This window comes from Trachurus japonicus, chromosome 21 (assembly GCF_045865225.1).
Source record: "Trachurus japonicus isolate A0001 chromosome 21, Traja_1.0".
In the NCBI taxonomy this organism is placed as follows: Eukaryota; Metazoa; Chordata; class Actinopteri; order Carangiformes; family Carangidae; genus Trachurus; species Trachurus japonicus.
Genome location: NC_140927.1, coordinates 35,064,438 through 35,079,051, shown reverse-complemented (window position 1 = coordinate 35,079,051; position 14,614 = coordinate 35,064,438). Strand labels below are relative to the sequence as shown.

Sequence of the window (14,614 nt, the reverse complement as noted above, 5' to 3'; positions counted from 1 at the left end):
CCAGGGAGATGTGGTAACTTCAACAACCAGTCTGGACCATCAGACCTGGACCATGGAGATCTGGAGTCTCCTGGTCTGAGGCCTCCAGGTTCTAGTCTCCCTTCACCAGGGGAGGTCTTCATGTGAGACCAGCTGCTGCTCAGCTCACTTGGTTCAGGACCACGTTGTCCTGAAGTCCAGATCCTCCAGACCTCAGTCTCATCCTGGATCTGTGGGATGAGCTGGAACAAGTCTGATCCACATCTGCAGGGTCTGCTACAGAGGTCCAGGTCCCAGAGACACTTGGACCTTCAGAAACTTTCTGGAGAGACCTTTAGGGTCATTCATAGTCATTCATAGACCTTCTGAGGACACAGAGACCACTGCAACTTTCAAAAACCTTCAGGGACCTTCAAAGACCCTGAGAGCCCTTTAAAGACCATCAGAGACCTTCAGAAGCTTTCAGAGACCTTTAGGGTCATTCATAGACCTTCATAGACCTTCTGAGGACACAGAGACCACAGGAACTTTCAAAAACCTTCAGGGACCTTTAAAGACCATCAGAGACCTTCAGAAGCTTTCAGAGAACACAGAGACCTTCAGAGACCTTCATAGTCTTTCTGAGACCACGGAGACCACTGCAACTTTCAAAAACCTTCAGGGACCTTCAAAGACCCTGAGAGCCCTTTAGAGGGCACAGGGACTTTCAAAAACCTTCAGGGACCTTTAAATAACATTAGAAACCTTCAGAAGCTTTCAGAGACCACGGAGACCACCACAGCTTTCAAAAACATTCAGGGACCTTCAAAGACCCTGAGAGCCCTTTAGAGGCCACAGGGACTTTCAAAAACCTTCAGAGTCCTTTCAAGAACGCAGTGACCTTCAGAGACTCTCAGAGACCATTGAAACCTACAGAGTTTCATGTGTTTGTGTGGTTTTTGGTTGAACTGGACCTTGAACCTCTTATTTCACTGTCCCAGTGTTTTATCATCTAAACGTTCCCACATGTGTTTTACAACAGAGGTGGAGTCTCCTCAGCATCACATCACCGCCGTTATAAAAACATGTCATCCTGTTAATATTTCCTCTGAGGTCCAGAGGAGGAGGCGTTTCTCCGTCCGTCCGTCCGTCTCCTCTCTGCTAAATCCATGCATTCAATTATTCTGGGCTTAACACACAAAAAAATCCTCAACAAATCTCTGCCGTGCTCATTTAATAAACCCCCACAATGCAGCGCTGATACAATGACGAACCCCCCCACCGAGTCTGTATGTAGCAGAGAGACGCAGAAGCGGGAAGCTCAGACAAATCCCCACGACTCAGGAAAACAATTTGACAAACAGAGTCCGAGGTGAGAGGAAGCGGCGCCGCTCGGCTTACTGTCGTTATTGTTGGAAGAACAAGTGGAGCCGATGTCGGACCGAGACCAGGATCCACTCACAGGAGGATCCTATACCGAGACCAGAACAGAGGATTCATCAGATCCAGATGTTGGAGGTTCTGTTGAACCGTTTTCCAGCTGCAGTAAAGTGTCACAGTGCAGCCACACACACACACACACACACACACACACACACACACACACACACACACACACACACACTGAGACACCAGTGATTCAGCAGCCTCACACACATCCAGACAGTTCAGTCACCTCAGGTCACATGACTCATTGGAGGGGAAAAGAAGATACACAACAAACCGAAGTGTCGCTGGCTGCTACTCACACTGTAAACAAAGATGGACGTCGCCTGTGGGGTCTGACTCCGCCCCCTAACTCCCAGATAATGGAGCCAAACGAAGGCTAATAGCCTACATTGTTTCTGCTAATCAGCTTGTCAATTAACTGACAGACTCCACCCACTGACTCCTATCCACCACTTTATTTTCCCATGATCCATTGCGTCACACCACAACGGAAGTCGGTTTTAGCAGCATTCTAGCGAGCGGCTAACTGGTAGCGTTAGCCACCGGTGTAGGCACCAAATGTGGGGGCTCCGGGCTGCCAAAACCATTTTGACTAAATCTGATGTTTGTTAAGTCTATAAAACGAATTATTGAACAAACATTACTATTTCTGTATGCACGTTTTTGTAATTAGTCATGGTTATCGTAGTTGTTAGCTTTGCTGCTGCTGACAGCTAACAGAAGCAGCAAACTACGTCAGCTGTTAAAACCCTCCCGTTGTCAGACACGACATGAAACTACTCCAGTTAGCTCAGTCATGTTGGAACAAGGATATCCGCTGGAAAAAATATTTTTTCATGGACCGTTTATTGAGTTATTTAAGACATTGCTAACGGCTAACAGCTAACAGTTAGCCCAGCTAACGTTAATCTAAAATGTAATGAATGGAGTGTCATGGCGACACCCAGCGTCGTTCTCCAGAAAGTGGTGGATAGGTAATCCAAATATGTCAAAGAGGAGGGGCCTGTGCAGAGCATCAATAACTGTGCTAGCATACGCTCCCTCAAGCAAAGTTAGCACAGCAGGCTGTACAGCTCAGATGTTAATTCATTTGCTTACTATATTGCTAGTGAATGAGCTAAGCCAGGTTGTCTCCCAACCACCGGGCCGTGGATCATTTGGTACCAGGCCACAGAGAGAGAATGAAAAAATATTCAATCCAATTCCTTTTATTTGATGAAGAGGGTAGGCTACATTGTACATTGGTAAACTTTTTAAAATAAAATGTAAATGTACTCAATTCTAGCTAAAAACCTAATTTTCATTGACAGTCCCCCTATACTGAAATAGAAACAAGCAGGTTAAAGTATATATATATATATAATATATAATCATTTGTTTTGTATAATTTATACTTCTGGTCATTTTATTTTGGAAATGTAACCACTTCTACCTGTGCATATTCCCAGCACTGAGAAATAGACAGGCAGGTCCACAAGCGTAAAAAAGTAAAAAACACACGTTGCCAGGAAAGACTAGATGACAGAAGACTTGACGAGTGCCAACAAAAAGGAAAACCAAGAGTCCTGTTTAAATTAGACCTTAGGTTCATTGCAGCAGGTGATTCACATGCTCCGAGCTCCACTGTGTGTAATAAACTCTCCACCACTTCATCACTTCATAGAAAACTTCTCCCTGCATTGGATTAAAGCAGAATATCCTGAGCACTGAAAACCTGCTTCCATTACAAACACATTATCTTTGTGAAGCCTCTGTGAGTTTTCTGCAGCGACAGCAGCAAAACGAGACGACAGAGCAAAGTGGACACAGGGAACAGATGACTGATTATATATTGTTATTGTATTATGATGAGTTGAAACAAAGGGCCGGTTGGCTGCAGGTTTTTGTTCCAACCAAGCAGCAGCAGCAGCAGACCTGACTCATTTAATCAGCTGATCTCAGTCTTCACACAGCCGATTGGTCAAAATGTGTTGCTCTTGGTCGGTTGGAACAAAAACCTGCAGCCACAGCTCATTCCCTTTGTGGAGTTTGTTTCCCATCGCTGCTGTAAACGCCCAGTGATCACACTGCAAAAACTCAAAATCTTACCAAAATATATTTGTCTTATTTCTAATCAAAATGTCATTTCTAGTCAAAACAAATTTCATTATAGGCTACTTAAAATAAGACGTATAAATAAAAAGTAGCTTGTTTTTAGACACTTTTTACTTCTTTCAAGCAGATTTTCACTTGAAATAAGTAGAAAAATCTGACAGTGGAGCAAGTTTTTCTTTCTTATTACAAGCACAAACAACTTGCTTTCACTAGCAGATTTTTCTACTTATTTCAAGTGAAAATTTGTTTGAAACAAGTGAAAATGATCTGAAAACACGTTAGTCTTTAGGTGAAGGGACAACTAGGAGTTTTGGAAAAGCGAAGTGTTGTGAAAACTTTTCACACTACATTTATGAGCCTCCGCACCGTGAAATTCTTTGACCTGCGCAAGACAGACTCATGTTTTCATTCATCAAGAATTAAAGTCAGAGGTTGGAAGACGATCACATACCGTCGTAGTTCCCACCATAAACGGAGATTCGGCGGCGTTATTCTCATGACTCGCCACGAAACCGAAAGTAAAGAAACGCTGGTCGGCTCGCCCAGCATTTCCACCACCACTAATAATAACAAAATAACCATAGAGACAAAACCATAGATTTATCTAAAATGGACCATTAACAAGTGGTAACGGAGATTCATCCACATTAATATCAGACTTTTTTATTGTCGCAGAATTTTTCGTTCTGCCGCTGGAGAAACTCCTCGTTGTCCCTTTAAGTGAAAAGAGATTAGTTTTGACTAGAAATGAGACATTTTGACAAGAAATAAGACAAATATTCTTGGAAAGATTTGGAGTTTTTTGCAGTGCTGGATCTGTAACGGTGTGACCGGCAGCGTCTCTGAGGGATGGAGACTAGGTGACCATGACGATAGCGGTGTCGTACCTGAGACCAGCTGCTGCCCGCCGAGTCCCACCGGCACGATGCCCAGGTTGCTCATGGCCGTGGCCCAGGCTCCGTGGTCGGAGACGGGGACGCTCAGGTGGCTCTGCTCCGCGCCCAGACTGAGGCCGACGCCGTCAGCTGCTGCTCCGGAGACGAGGGGGGGGGGGGGGCAACAGAGACAGATGTCAAAGCCTGAGGGGGAGGGAGGGGTCCATCAGCTAATTAAACCTCCTCCATCATCACCGAGGATGTTCCAGTCACTGAAGCTTTTTACACGTAACTGAGAATTACCATCGTTGGTATTACGTCTGCCACTGTCGCCACTTTCATGTTTTATCTTTAGTATTACTTTATTTACTATTATCAATACTATGAATAATCATGCTGCTATGAGCACTTTGCACTTTGTCCACTACACATACAGTATATGACAATCAACATCTTGCTGCTATGAGCACTTTGCACTTTGTCTACCTCATACATGTTTCGGTATTGTCTAATGTGTTGTCCATTGTCTAACTGTATCTGTTTATGCCTCACCTTTGTATAGTAGCTTGTATTCTGTGTATTTTATTACTTTTATGTTATGTGTAGGGACTACAGATGGAAATTCAGGGTCAGCCGACCATGACCCATTTCTACAGGTCTACTATAGAGAGCATACTTACTTTCTCAATGCTTGTCTGGTATGGTCACACAACCTCACAGGACAAGGCGCGGCTGGAGAAAGTAGTGCGTCGAGCCTCTAGAACCATCGGCTATAGTAACCTGCCTACACTCACATCACTTTACTCAACCAGACTTGTCAGAAAGGCTAACAAGATCATAGCAGACCACTCTCATCCGGCACATCATCTCTTTAATCTCCTCCCATCAGGCAGGAGATACAGAAGCATTAAAAGTAAAACATCACGCTTCAGAGACAGCACCTATCTCCAAGCTATCAGACTCATGAACTCACATTGACTTGCACTATTGCACTTTGCACCATACTGTGTACATGATGTCACTGGGTACTGCTCCCTGTTATTTGTAAATTGTATTGTATTTTGTAATTTATTCTGTCCCCCGCATGTGTTTTTCATGTGGGGTCGTGTCGTGTTGTATGTACTGGAGAGCAAACCAAGACAAATTCCTTGTCACTGGTTGACATGGCAATACATTTTCTTTGACTTTGACTTTGACTTTGAAATTAGCTGGGAGCTAAATCTGGTGCAACCATCTTTTAATTTTTTTTTCCTTTAAATGATTAATGTAATGGCACATTGTCCCTTATTAAACTAATAAACTAAACTAAACTAAACTTACATCCCATCACTGACGACTGCAGACGTGATGAGACCGAGCAGAGCTGCAGCTGCGACCTTCACACTGCTGCTGCCGCTGCTGCTGCTGCTGCTGCTGCTGCTGCTGCTGCTGCTGCAAGGTCACAGTCCCTTCATACACTCTCACTGAGGTCATTCAGACCAGAGACGATGAGTTTGACCTTTATTCAACCTGGTCTGGGATCTGCAGCAGCAAAGTGACGGCATGTCAATGTAAATTACTTTAGATTGTAACATACAGTGTGAAATTAGGTGTTTTAATTTACACGCTTTGTGCTGATCCATGAGCCTCTCTTCTGATTGGCTGACTGTTCTCTACAGTGATCCAATTAAAAACAGAGCAGATTTCAGAATAAAACACTCAGAGAAACTAAAATCCTGCAAAGTTGTTGGATGGTGGGTCCAGGTGGTGGTGAGGGGGCGGGGCTTAGTTGTGACATCATAAAGTGACAGGAAGTCCTGACGGCTGGTTTTAAGGCTCAGTTTCTGAATACAGGCTGTGTGCATTTCACTGTGGACTGAGGCTTTGATACTTTCACAGTATTAATATAGAACCTAGAGCTGCTTTATAATCACACTACACATGGACATCTACCTTTATACTGTATGGAGCTTTAACACAAACATCTACCTTTATACTGTATGGAGCTTTAACACAAACATCTACCTTTATACTGTATGGAGCTTTAACACAAACATCTACCTTTATTCTGAAGGAGCTTTAACACAAACATCTACTTTTATTCTGAAGGAGCTTTAACACAAACATCTACCTTTATTCTGAAGGAGCTTTAACAATAGAAGGATCTTCAGTCATGTGCATTAACTCAGTTTAAAGTGGATCATAACGGTTCGTACCACTGGCCATAGCAGCAGGTCTCTTCTCTTCTCTCCTCTCTCTGGACTCTTCCTCTCATCAGACTCTTCCTCCTCTGGCTGACGGACGGGTGGGGGGGCGGGGGGCCGACCGGCTCATCCAATCACAGCGACGACGTCACTCCACCTGAGGAAGAGGAGAGAGAGAGAGAGAGAGAGAGAGAGAGAGGAGGTGAAGAGTTACTAAGACGACAGCAGAGTCAGAGAAATGAAAATCCACGAGAGCAACGATGAATCATCGAGCAAAACCCACGACGAAGAGGAAGAGGAGGAAGAAGTCCTTAGGTAATTAAGAAGCAAAGTTAGGAAAGCTGCTTAACACACACACACACACACACACACACACAGCCTTGATGCGTGTCGCTCATTAGCAGTTCTCCTCCTCTGAGCCGAGCCGAGCTGTCGATGGGAAACATCACAGAGACAAAGTGACAGCAGCTCTGAGCAGCCGCATCCCTCAGTTCTGTCTGACAGGACTCACGGTGTCCACGGAGACCAGGTCCTGCATAGATCTGGTCCTCGTCATCATCATCACACCCTCGTGTTCGTCTGTCAGCGGTAAAATCCTACTGACACTGATCGTCTCCACGCCACAAAGACTTCACAGGGTTCATGTACCAGTCGGTTTGAGTTAAAGGGACAACGAGGAGTTTCTATTTGGTTATAAAAAAGTCTGATATTAATGTGGATGAATCTCCGTTACCACTTGTTAATGGTCCATTTTAGATAAATCTATGGTTTTGTCTCTATGGTTATTTTGTTATTATTAGTGGTGGTGGAAATGCTGGACGAGCCGACCAGCGTTTCTTTACTTTCGGTTTCGTGGCGAGTCATGAGAATAACGCCGCCGAATCTCCGTTTATGGTGGGAACTACGACGGTATGTGATCGTCTTCCAACCTCTGACTTTAATTCTTGATGAATGAAAACATGAGTCTGTCTTGCGCCGGTCAAAGAATTTCACGGTGCGGAGGCTCATAAATGTAGTGTGAAAACACTTCACTTTAACAAAACCCCTCGTTGTCCCTTTAAATTAGGGGTTTAAACACCAGAATTGGACCAGATTACCTACTGGATGTTTTTCATGTTTTATAGAAACAGAAAATAACGTTTTTGTTTTTCCATTTTTCGTCACTGAAAATGAAAACAACAGGAATTGGCAAACACCAGCGTTGAACGGTTTGTTCCAATCTGTTTTTTTCTCATATTTGAACAGAAACTAAATGGTTTTTTTTTTTCCATTTTTTGGCTCTAACTCACAATGAAGGTCAGGTAAATATCTGAAATATATATATACATTTTTCTGTTTCTCTTTAAAAACAGAAAAACTAGAAAGAAAACTGTCCATTTACTTTGCAGATTTATCATTTTCCTTGGTGAATTTAGAAAAATAGTCAGGAAACAAAAAAAACCCCCACAGAAACACATTTTTTTTCTTTCCGTTTTTTAACCAGACAACTAAATATTGATCGATCAGACAACCCGAGGTAAAAACACCTGCAGACAAACTGATGACACGCAGGGAAAAACTAGAAGGATCCTCTGTTTTATTTTACTGCTCACTGAATCCCACTGACACTGATCGTCCAGCAGCAGGTCGGACCAGGACCAGGACTTCACACGGTTCATGTACCAGTTGGTTTGAGTTAGAGCCAAAAATGGGAAAAAAAAACCTATTTAGTTCCTGTTCAAATATGAGGAAAAAAAACACATCAGATTGGAACAAACCGTTCAACGCTGGTGTTTGCCAATTCCTGTTGTTTTCATTTTCAGTGACGAAAAATGGAAAAACAAAAATGTTATTTTCTGTTTCCATTGTTTCAATATAAAACATGAAAAACATCCTGTAGGTAATCTGGTCCAATTCTGGTTAGGGTTAGGGTTACCCCTAATTTAAATGTTTCCTCTTTGAACAGAAGAATGAAGAAAGGTCAAGGTCGTCAGCTCACAATGAAGGTCAGCTAAATATCTGAAATATATATATATATATACGTATATATGTATACATTTTTCTGTTTCTCTTTAAAAACAGAAATCCAAAACAATAAAACAAAAAACTGTCCAATTACTTTTCTGATTTATCATTTTTCCTCGGTGAATTGACTTTATGCACAGTTCCACTACTTCCTGAAATAAGCCAGCTCGTTTATTTCCTGTCTTACATTATTGGACCAACTAATTAATCCAGGTGTGTCTGACCATTGTTGTGAGGTCAGGCACACCTGGATTAATTAGTTGGTCCAATAATGTAAGACAGGAAATAAACGAGCTGGCTTATTTCAGGAAGTAGTGGAACTGTGCATAAAGTCAATTAAGGAAAAAAACTGATGAGGAAACTAAAAATAAAACGGAAACACAATTTTGTTTCTTTCCGTTTTTTAACCAAACAGAGATTAGTCTGGACCTGATGGACGGGTAATCAGATTACATGGAGCTGCAGGTGCACGTACCGCAGTGTGTGTGTGTGTGTGTGTGTGTGTGTGTGTGTAGTGTGTGTGTGTGTGTGTGTGTGTGTGTGTAGTGTGTGTGTGTGTGTGTGTGTGTGTGTGTGTGTGTGTGTGTGTGTGTGTGTGTGTGTGTGTGTGTAGTGTATTTAAACTGCATCAACTCTGCCTCACTGAAGAACAAACAGCTGCTCTCACATCATCAGTGTTTGTTTATATGTCGGAGCAAATAAACAACCATCACAAAGTCAACAACAACAACAACATCATCATCATCATCATCATCATCATCATCACTTCCTGCTTTACAGTAATTAAAAGACAATCATATGAACGAGCGTCGTCATGGAGATGGAGCTGAACTTCCTCTCCGAGTCTGACTTTAATCCTGATCGGATGTTTCACACACACACACACACACACACACACACACACCCTGCAGGCAGAATGAGGTCCCCAGTGATGGGGGGATAAAGGGGGTGAGGATAAAGAGGGGGATGTGAGTGTGGATGAAGAGAGGGATGATGACGAGCTGCTTCACTGCAGCAGGAAACCGTTTATTTAAAGAGTCGCCCGCAAAATAAGAGAGGAGATGTTCAGAGACGCTCAGATTCAGAAATGTTCAAAACATTCAGAGACATTCAGGTTCAGAGACATTCAGAGACATTCAGAGACATTCAGGGACATTCAGGGACATTCAGGGACATTCAGAGACATTCAGAGACATTCAGAGACATTCAGGGACATTCAGGGACATTCAGAGACATTCAGAGAATTTCAGGGACATTCAGAGACATTCAGAGACATTCAGAGACATTCAGGGACGTTCAGAGACATTCAGGGACATTCAGGGACATTCAGAGACATTCAGAGAATTTCAGGGACATTCAGAGACATTCAGGGACATTCAGAGACGTTCAGAGACATTCAGGGACGTTCAGAGACGTTCAGAGACATTCAGGGACATTCAGGGACGTTCAGAGACATTCAGAGACATTCAGGGACATTCAGAGACATTCAGGGACATTCAGAGACATTCAGAGACGTTCAGAGACATTCAGGGACATTCAGGGACATTCAGGGACGTTCAGAGACATTCAGAGACATTCAGAGACATTCAGGGACATTCAGAGACATTCAGAGACATTCAGGGACATTCAGAGACATTCAGAGACATTCAGGGACATTCAGAGACATTCAGAGACGTTCAGAGATGTTCAGAAACGCTCAGGGTAGGGCTGACCCAAAAAAATCGAAGCTTCGAAGCTTCGAAACTTCGTTCGTTGCCATGGTAATCGATCTTTAAGTCTGTGATCGATTATTCAATCGCGTACCCCACTGGCCGCCGAAGCTTCGATTAAAATCGATTTTATGTCCACGAAGCTTCGATTATCAAAATATGATAATCGGGTCAGCCCTAGTTCAGAGACATTCAGAGACGTTCAGGTTCAGGGACATTCAGGCCCAATTCCAATTCTATTTTTCATCCCTACCCCTAGCCCTAGCCCTTAACCCTCACCCCTACCCCTACCCCTACCCCTAGCCCTACCCCTAGCCCTAGCCCTAGCCCTAGCCCTAGCCCTAGCCCTAGCCCTAGCCCTAGCCCTAGCCCTAGCCCTAGCCCGTAACCCTTGCCCTTTAAACGGAGCTACAAGGGGTAGAGTTGAAAGTCAACCCCTGGGACGCCCCTTCAACAATCACATACGTCATCAGTCGTCTCTGCTGGCTTTCACATAAGCAGACGTGACAAGCTTTTACCACAAATCCTCTATTCAAAACCATGTTAACTTAATAAAATAAAATAAAATAAAATGTAATGCAGACTGATGTGTTTGTTGTAAAACATGTATTTATTGATGTAAATGTGGTGGTTTGTGTCCGTAGGCTCCAGAGCCCCGAGGCAGCGCTGCTCTTCTGTCCAATACACACAGGAAGCTTCACTTTTAATTCAGACTAACTAATGCTACTGATACAGTTGTTAGATTTCATCAATGAGACCAACATTTATCTCCTAAAAACAATTAAACCAGCCGGTGGTAAACCTTTAAAAACCTGCGGGTAAGTTAATTAGCTGTTGTCTTTTCTCCCGGGATGATGACGGAGGTTGGCCGGCCGAGCAGCTCTCTGGTTCTGGTTCTGGTACTGGTACTCCGTTTTGTGGGCGGAGCCTAAACAAAGAGACGTCGGCCATGTTGGAGTGAAAGTAAGTCAAGCTTGTACTGTAGCACTTTGACATTAATGTAAAGCTTAAATGTAAAGTGCATTATAAATAAAATGTATTATTAAACTCGTTCAACACGTCGACTCCTTCATGAAACTGAAGCAACCTGCCCTCCGCCACTCCATCTCTCCATCCTCCTCTTCTCTCCATCCTCATCTTCTCTCCATCCCTTCATCTTTCCCTCCTCCTCTTCTCCCTCCATCTTCCTCCTCTTCTCTCCATCCTCCTCCTCTTCTCTTCTCTCCATCCCACCATCCTCCTCCTCCTCTTCTCTCCATCCTCCTCTTCTCTCCATCCCTCCATCTCTCCATCTTTCTCCTCCTCCATCCTCCTCCTCCTCTTCTCTCCCTCCTCCTCTTCTCTCCATCCCTTCATCTTCCTCCATTCCCCTCTTCTCTCCATCCCTCCATCTCTCCATCTTTCTCCTCCTCCATCCTCCTCCTCCTCTTCTCTCCCTCCTCCTCTTCTCTCCATCCCTTCATCTTCCTCCATTCCCCTCTTCTCTCCATCCCTCCATCTTTCTCCTCCTCCATCCTCCTCCTCCTCTTCTCTCCATCCTCCTCCTCCTCCTCCTCTTCTCCCCATCCCCCTCCTCTTCTCTCCATCCCTCTCTCCTCCTCTTCTCTCCATCCTCCTCTCCATCCCTCCATCCCTCTCTCCTCCTCTTCTCTCCTCTTCCCTCCCTCCATCTGACCGGACGCTGCCAGACTCGTCTCAGAGCTTCTGCTCAGTTTCACGCACCATGAAATATTCACAGCTGAATGCATGTTCTGTTTATTATTCATGAGCTCACTTGACATCTCTGAATCATTCACACACACACGCACACACACACACACATACACACACACACACACACACACACACACACACACACACACACATTCACACACACACACACACACACACACACACACACACACACACACACACACTTTCATAATTTGCACACTGGAGAAATGTTCAGTCAGACACAAACAGCGACAAACTCAAAGTGAACGATGCTTCATGGATTCACACTGTGACATCACACTACCGCCGCTCCAAGTTAAGGGGGCGGAGCTACATCTGGAGACGCTGCTCTCTCATTGGCCGGTGTGGTGGTTAGTGAAGCTTACAGTAAGATAATGGCTGCAAGAGTAAAACCCCATGCAACTGCATGGAAATGTTTCCATGTGGGATGCTCAAGAGAGCGTAATTGTTGTTGGTAATAAACGCCACGCAGATGCTTGAGCAAAAGAGAGTTATTTGCATTGTCTTTGCAGAATCAAATCAAAATAATTAAATAGGTGAATAATAATAATATAATAATAAAATAAATCAGAATAACAATAAAAACCTAATACATACCTTCAATCTCTGTTGACCTTTTGACATTCAGATTTCTTCATTAACCATTGGAAAGTGACACTTGGAATGACCATCAGACCAAACATTCTGTTGTGTTTGATTTTAGGTATAGTGACAATTTCCAGCCATAGCAAGTGCAACTTTTGAGACAGAAAGGTCATCCTGGGCACAAATTGAAGCTCACAAACTTGGGAAGTTTTCTATATACATGTGAAGCAGTGATGTTTGAGATAAAGTGGTAGAAAAATGTCATTTTTGACAAGAATTTGTTGTACGGACAGTAATTTTTTTGGCTTTCTGGAGAAATTGTTGGTGATTTTTTTTAAATAGCATGGCAGCAGGTCCCAGAAACTTATTTTTTTACTTTCCCCTATGTTTCATGATACTCTCTGTCAAATATCATACACTCATGACTATTTGTCATAACTAAATCGGGGCTTACAGTATTTTTACCGGGATTTTGGCGCTTTGGGCATCAAAGGGTTAATATTTAAAAATGCTCAAGGGATATCACCGGGCACCCTCTTGGATTTTGAAGAGGAACCCCCCAGCTACGAGAAACAGCAGAGAAAAAAACTATATCAGACGAAACAAGGTTCATAGAGAAGATCAGGCTTTGGCTCCCGGACCATAAATCCCGATGAGACCTTCACACGGCCCAGAGTTCCCTCCACATTAAAGCCGGCGATGCGTTCAGGGACCACAGCTGCTCGTGTCTTTTCTGCTTCGCTTCTCTCAGTGTCACGGCCGAACGAACGGGCGTCCGGCACGCCACGCTCACCTACACACACACACACACAGACACACACACGGCCCCAAATGTCACGCCATACGGTACGGGGGCTCGGGCCATCGTCATGGCAACGCAGCACGGTTACCGAGGCAACTGAAAACACTGTACTGTCCCAATCATTTTGCTCTCCTCTGTGTGAGACTTTATCTGATGCACTTTACTGGACCACTATGTTCCTAACAGTGTTGTCTTGGATTTTGTATTTAGTGTTTTAACGGTATTTCCTATTTTTTATCTCTGATATGATCTCAATTAGTGCATATTCTATTTATATTGTTATTTATAATGATGCGTCTCTATGTCACTATATGTCTCTGGGTTGTATGTTTTTACCTTTATGTGATTCTATGAGCTGCATCCCAGGCAAAACATCTTGGTGTCATAGTTCAACATTTAGTCAAATTGGCCCATTGCCATAATCCCTATAGTCATAGCAGTAGGTTCGTTACCTTTATAATTGTCGGTGCAAGCTGTTTTTAGAACGGCGGAGCAGAGCCGTGAGCTGCTCAGAGCTACGCTACAGAGGAGGCTCATTATGGGATTTCTTGGTTTCTAACTCATCAAACTCATCAAATACACAATCCAACAACTCCACAACGCTCTGGTGGACAAGTTGTGAGCTGCACATTCACCACGCTATGAGATAATAACACAACGTTACCACACAGAGTTGTTTTAGAGGGAAATTCAGAGACTGATGATGAAAAACTGTCCCTGAAGGCAACGTACATCAGTGGTTTTGCATGAATTTGCCTCTAAAACTAACAAAAACAAAACCTACTGCTATGACTATAGGGATTATGGCAATGGGCCAATTTGCCAAAATGTTGAACTATCCCTTAAAGATACATTTAGAGTTGTTTTTAAAGCACTTATGGACCCCCTGCTCCACCTCTTGTCTCCTCAGATCCTCAGACAAATCTCTGCTTTCTCTGCATTTCAGTGTCTGGTCCAAAACTGTGGAATAATTCACCACATTCAGTTTGTTCTTCACCCTCCATTAATATCTTCAAAGCTAAAAACTCATCTCTTCTCCGTAGCATTTGATACGGCATAGTACTAATACTCCATAATCCGCCAGTTTCCAGTTTTATTTTATTGCACCCACTGTTTTTAAATGCTCTTTCTCTCTGTCTTTTTTCTCTTTTTACATAAGTTGCACATAGTTGTAAAGCACTTTGGTCAACGTTTGCTCTAAAAATAAAGCTGACTTGATAC

General features: G+C 43.4%; 1 protein-coding gene across 1 annotated transcript in view; it reads right to left on the bottom strand.

Moving 5' to 3' along the window:
* LOC146965694 (ecto-NOX disulfide-thiol exchanger 1-like) overlaps positions 1 to 6,635 on the bottom strand; it is a 42,006-nt gene extending 35,371 nt beyond the window's left edge. The window contains exons 1-2 of the mRNA XM_085765571.1: positions 6,572 to 6,635; positions 4,389 to 4,529 (exon numbers count right to left, since the gene is read on the bottom strand). Of these exons, the coding sequence (XP_085621697.1) occupies positions 4,389 to 4,529; positions 6,572 to 6,581 (151 nt within the window). The 5' untranslated portion in view covers positions 6,582 to 6,635. The remainder of the gene's footprint in view (positions 1 to 4,388; positions 4,530 to 6,571) is intronic.
* Between the last annotated feature and the right edge of the window lie 7,979 nt (positions 6,636 to 14,614).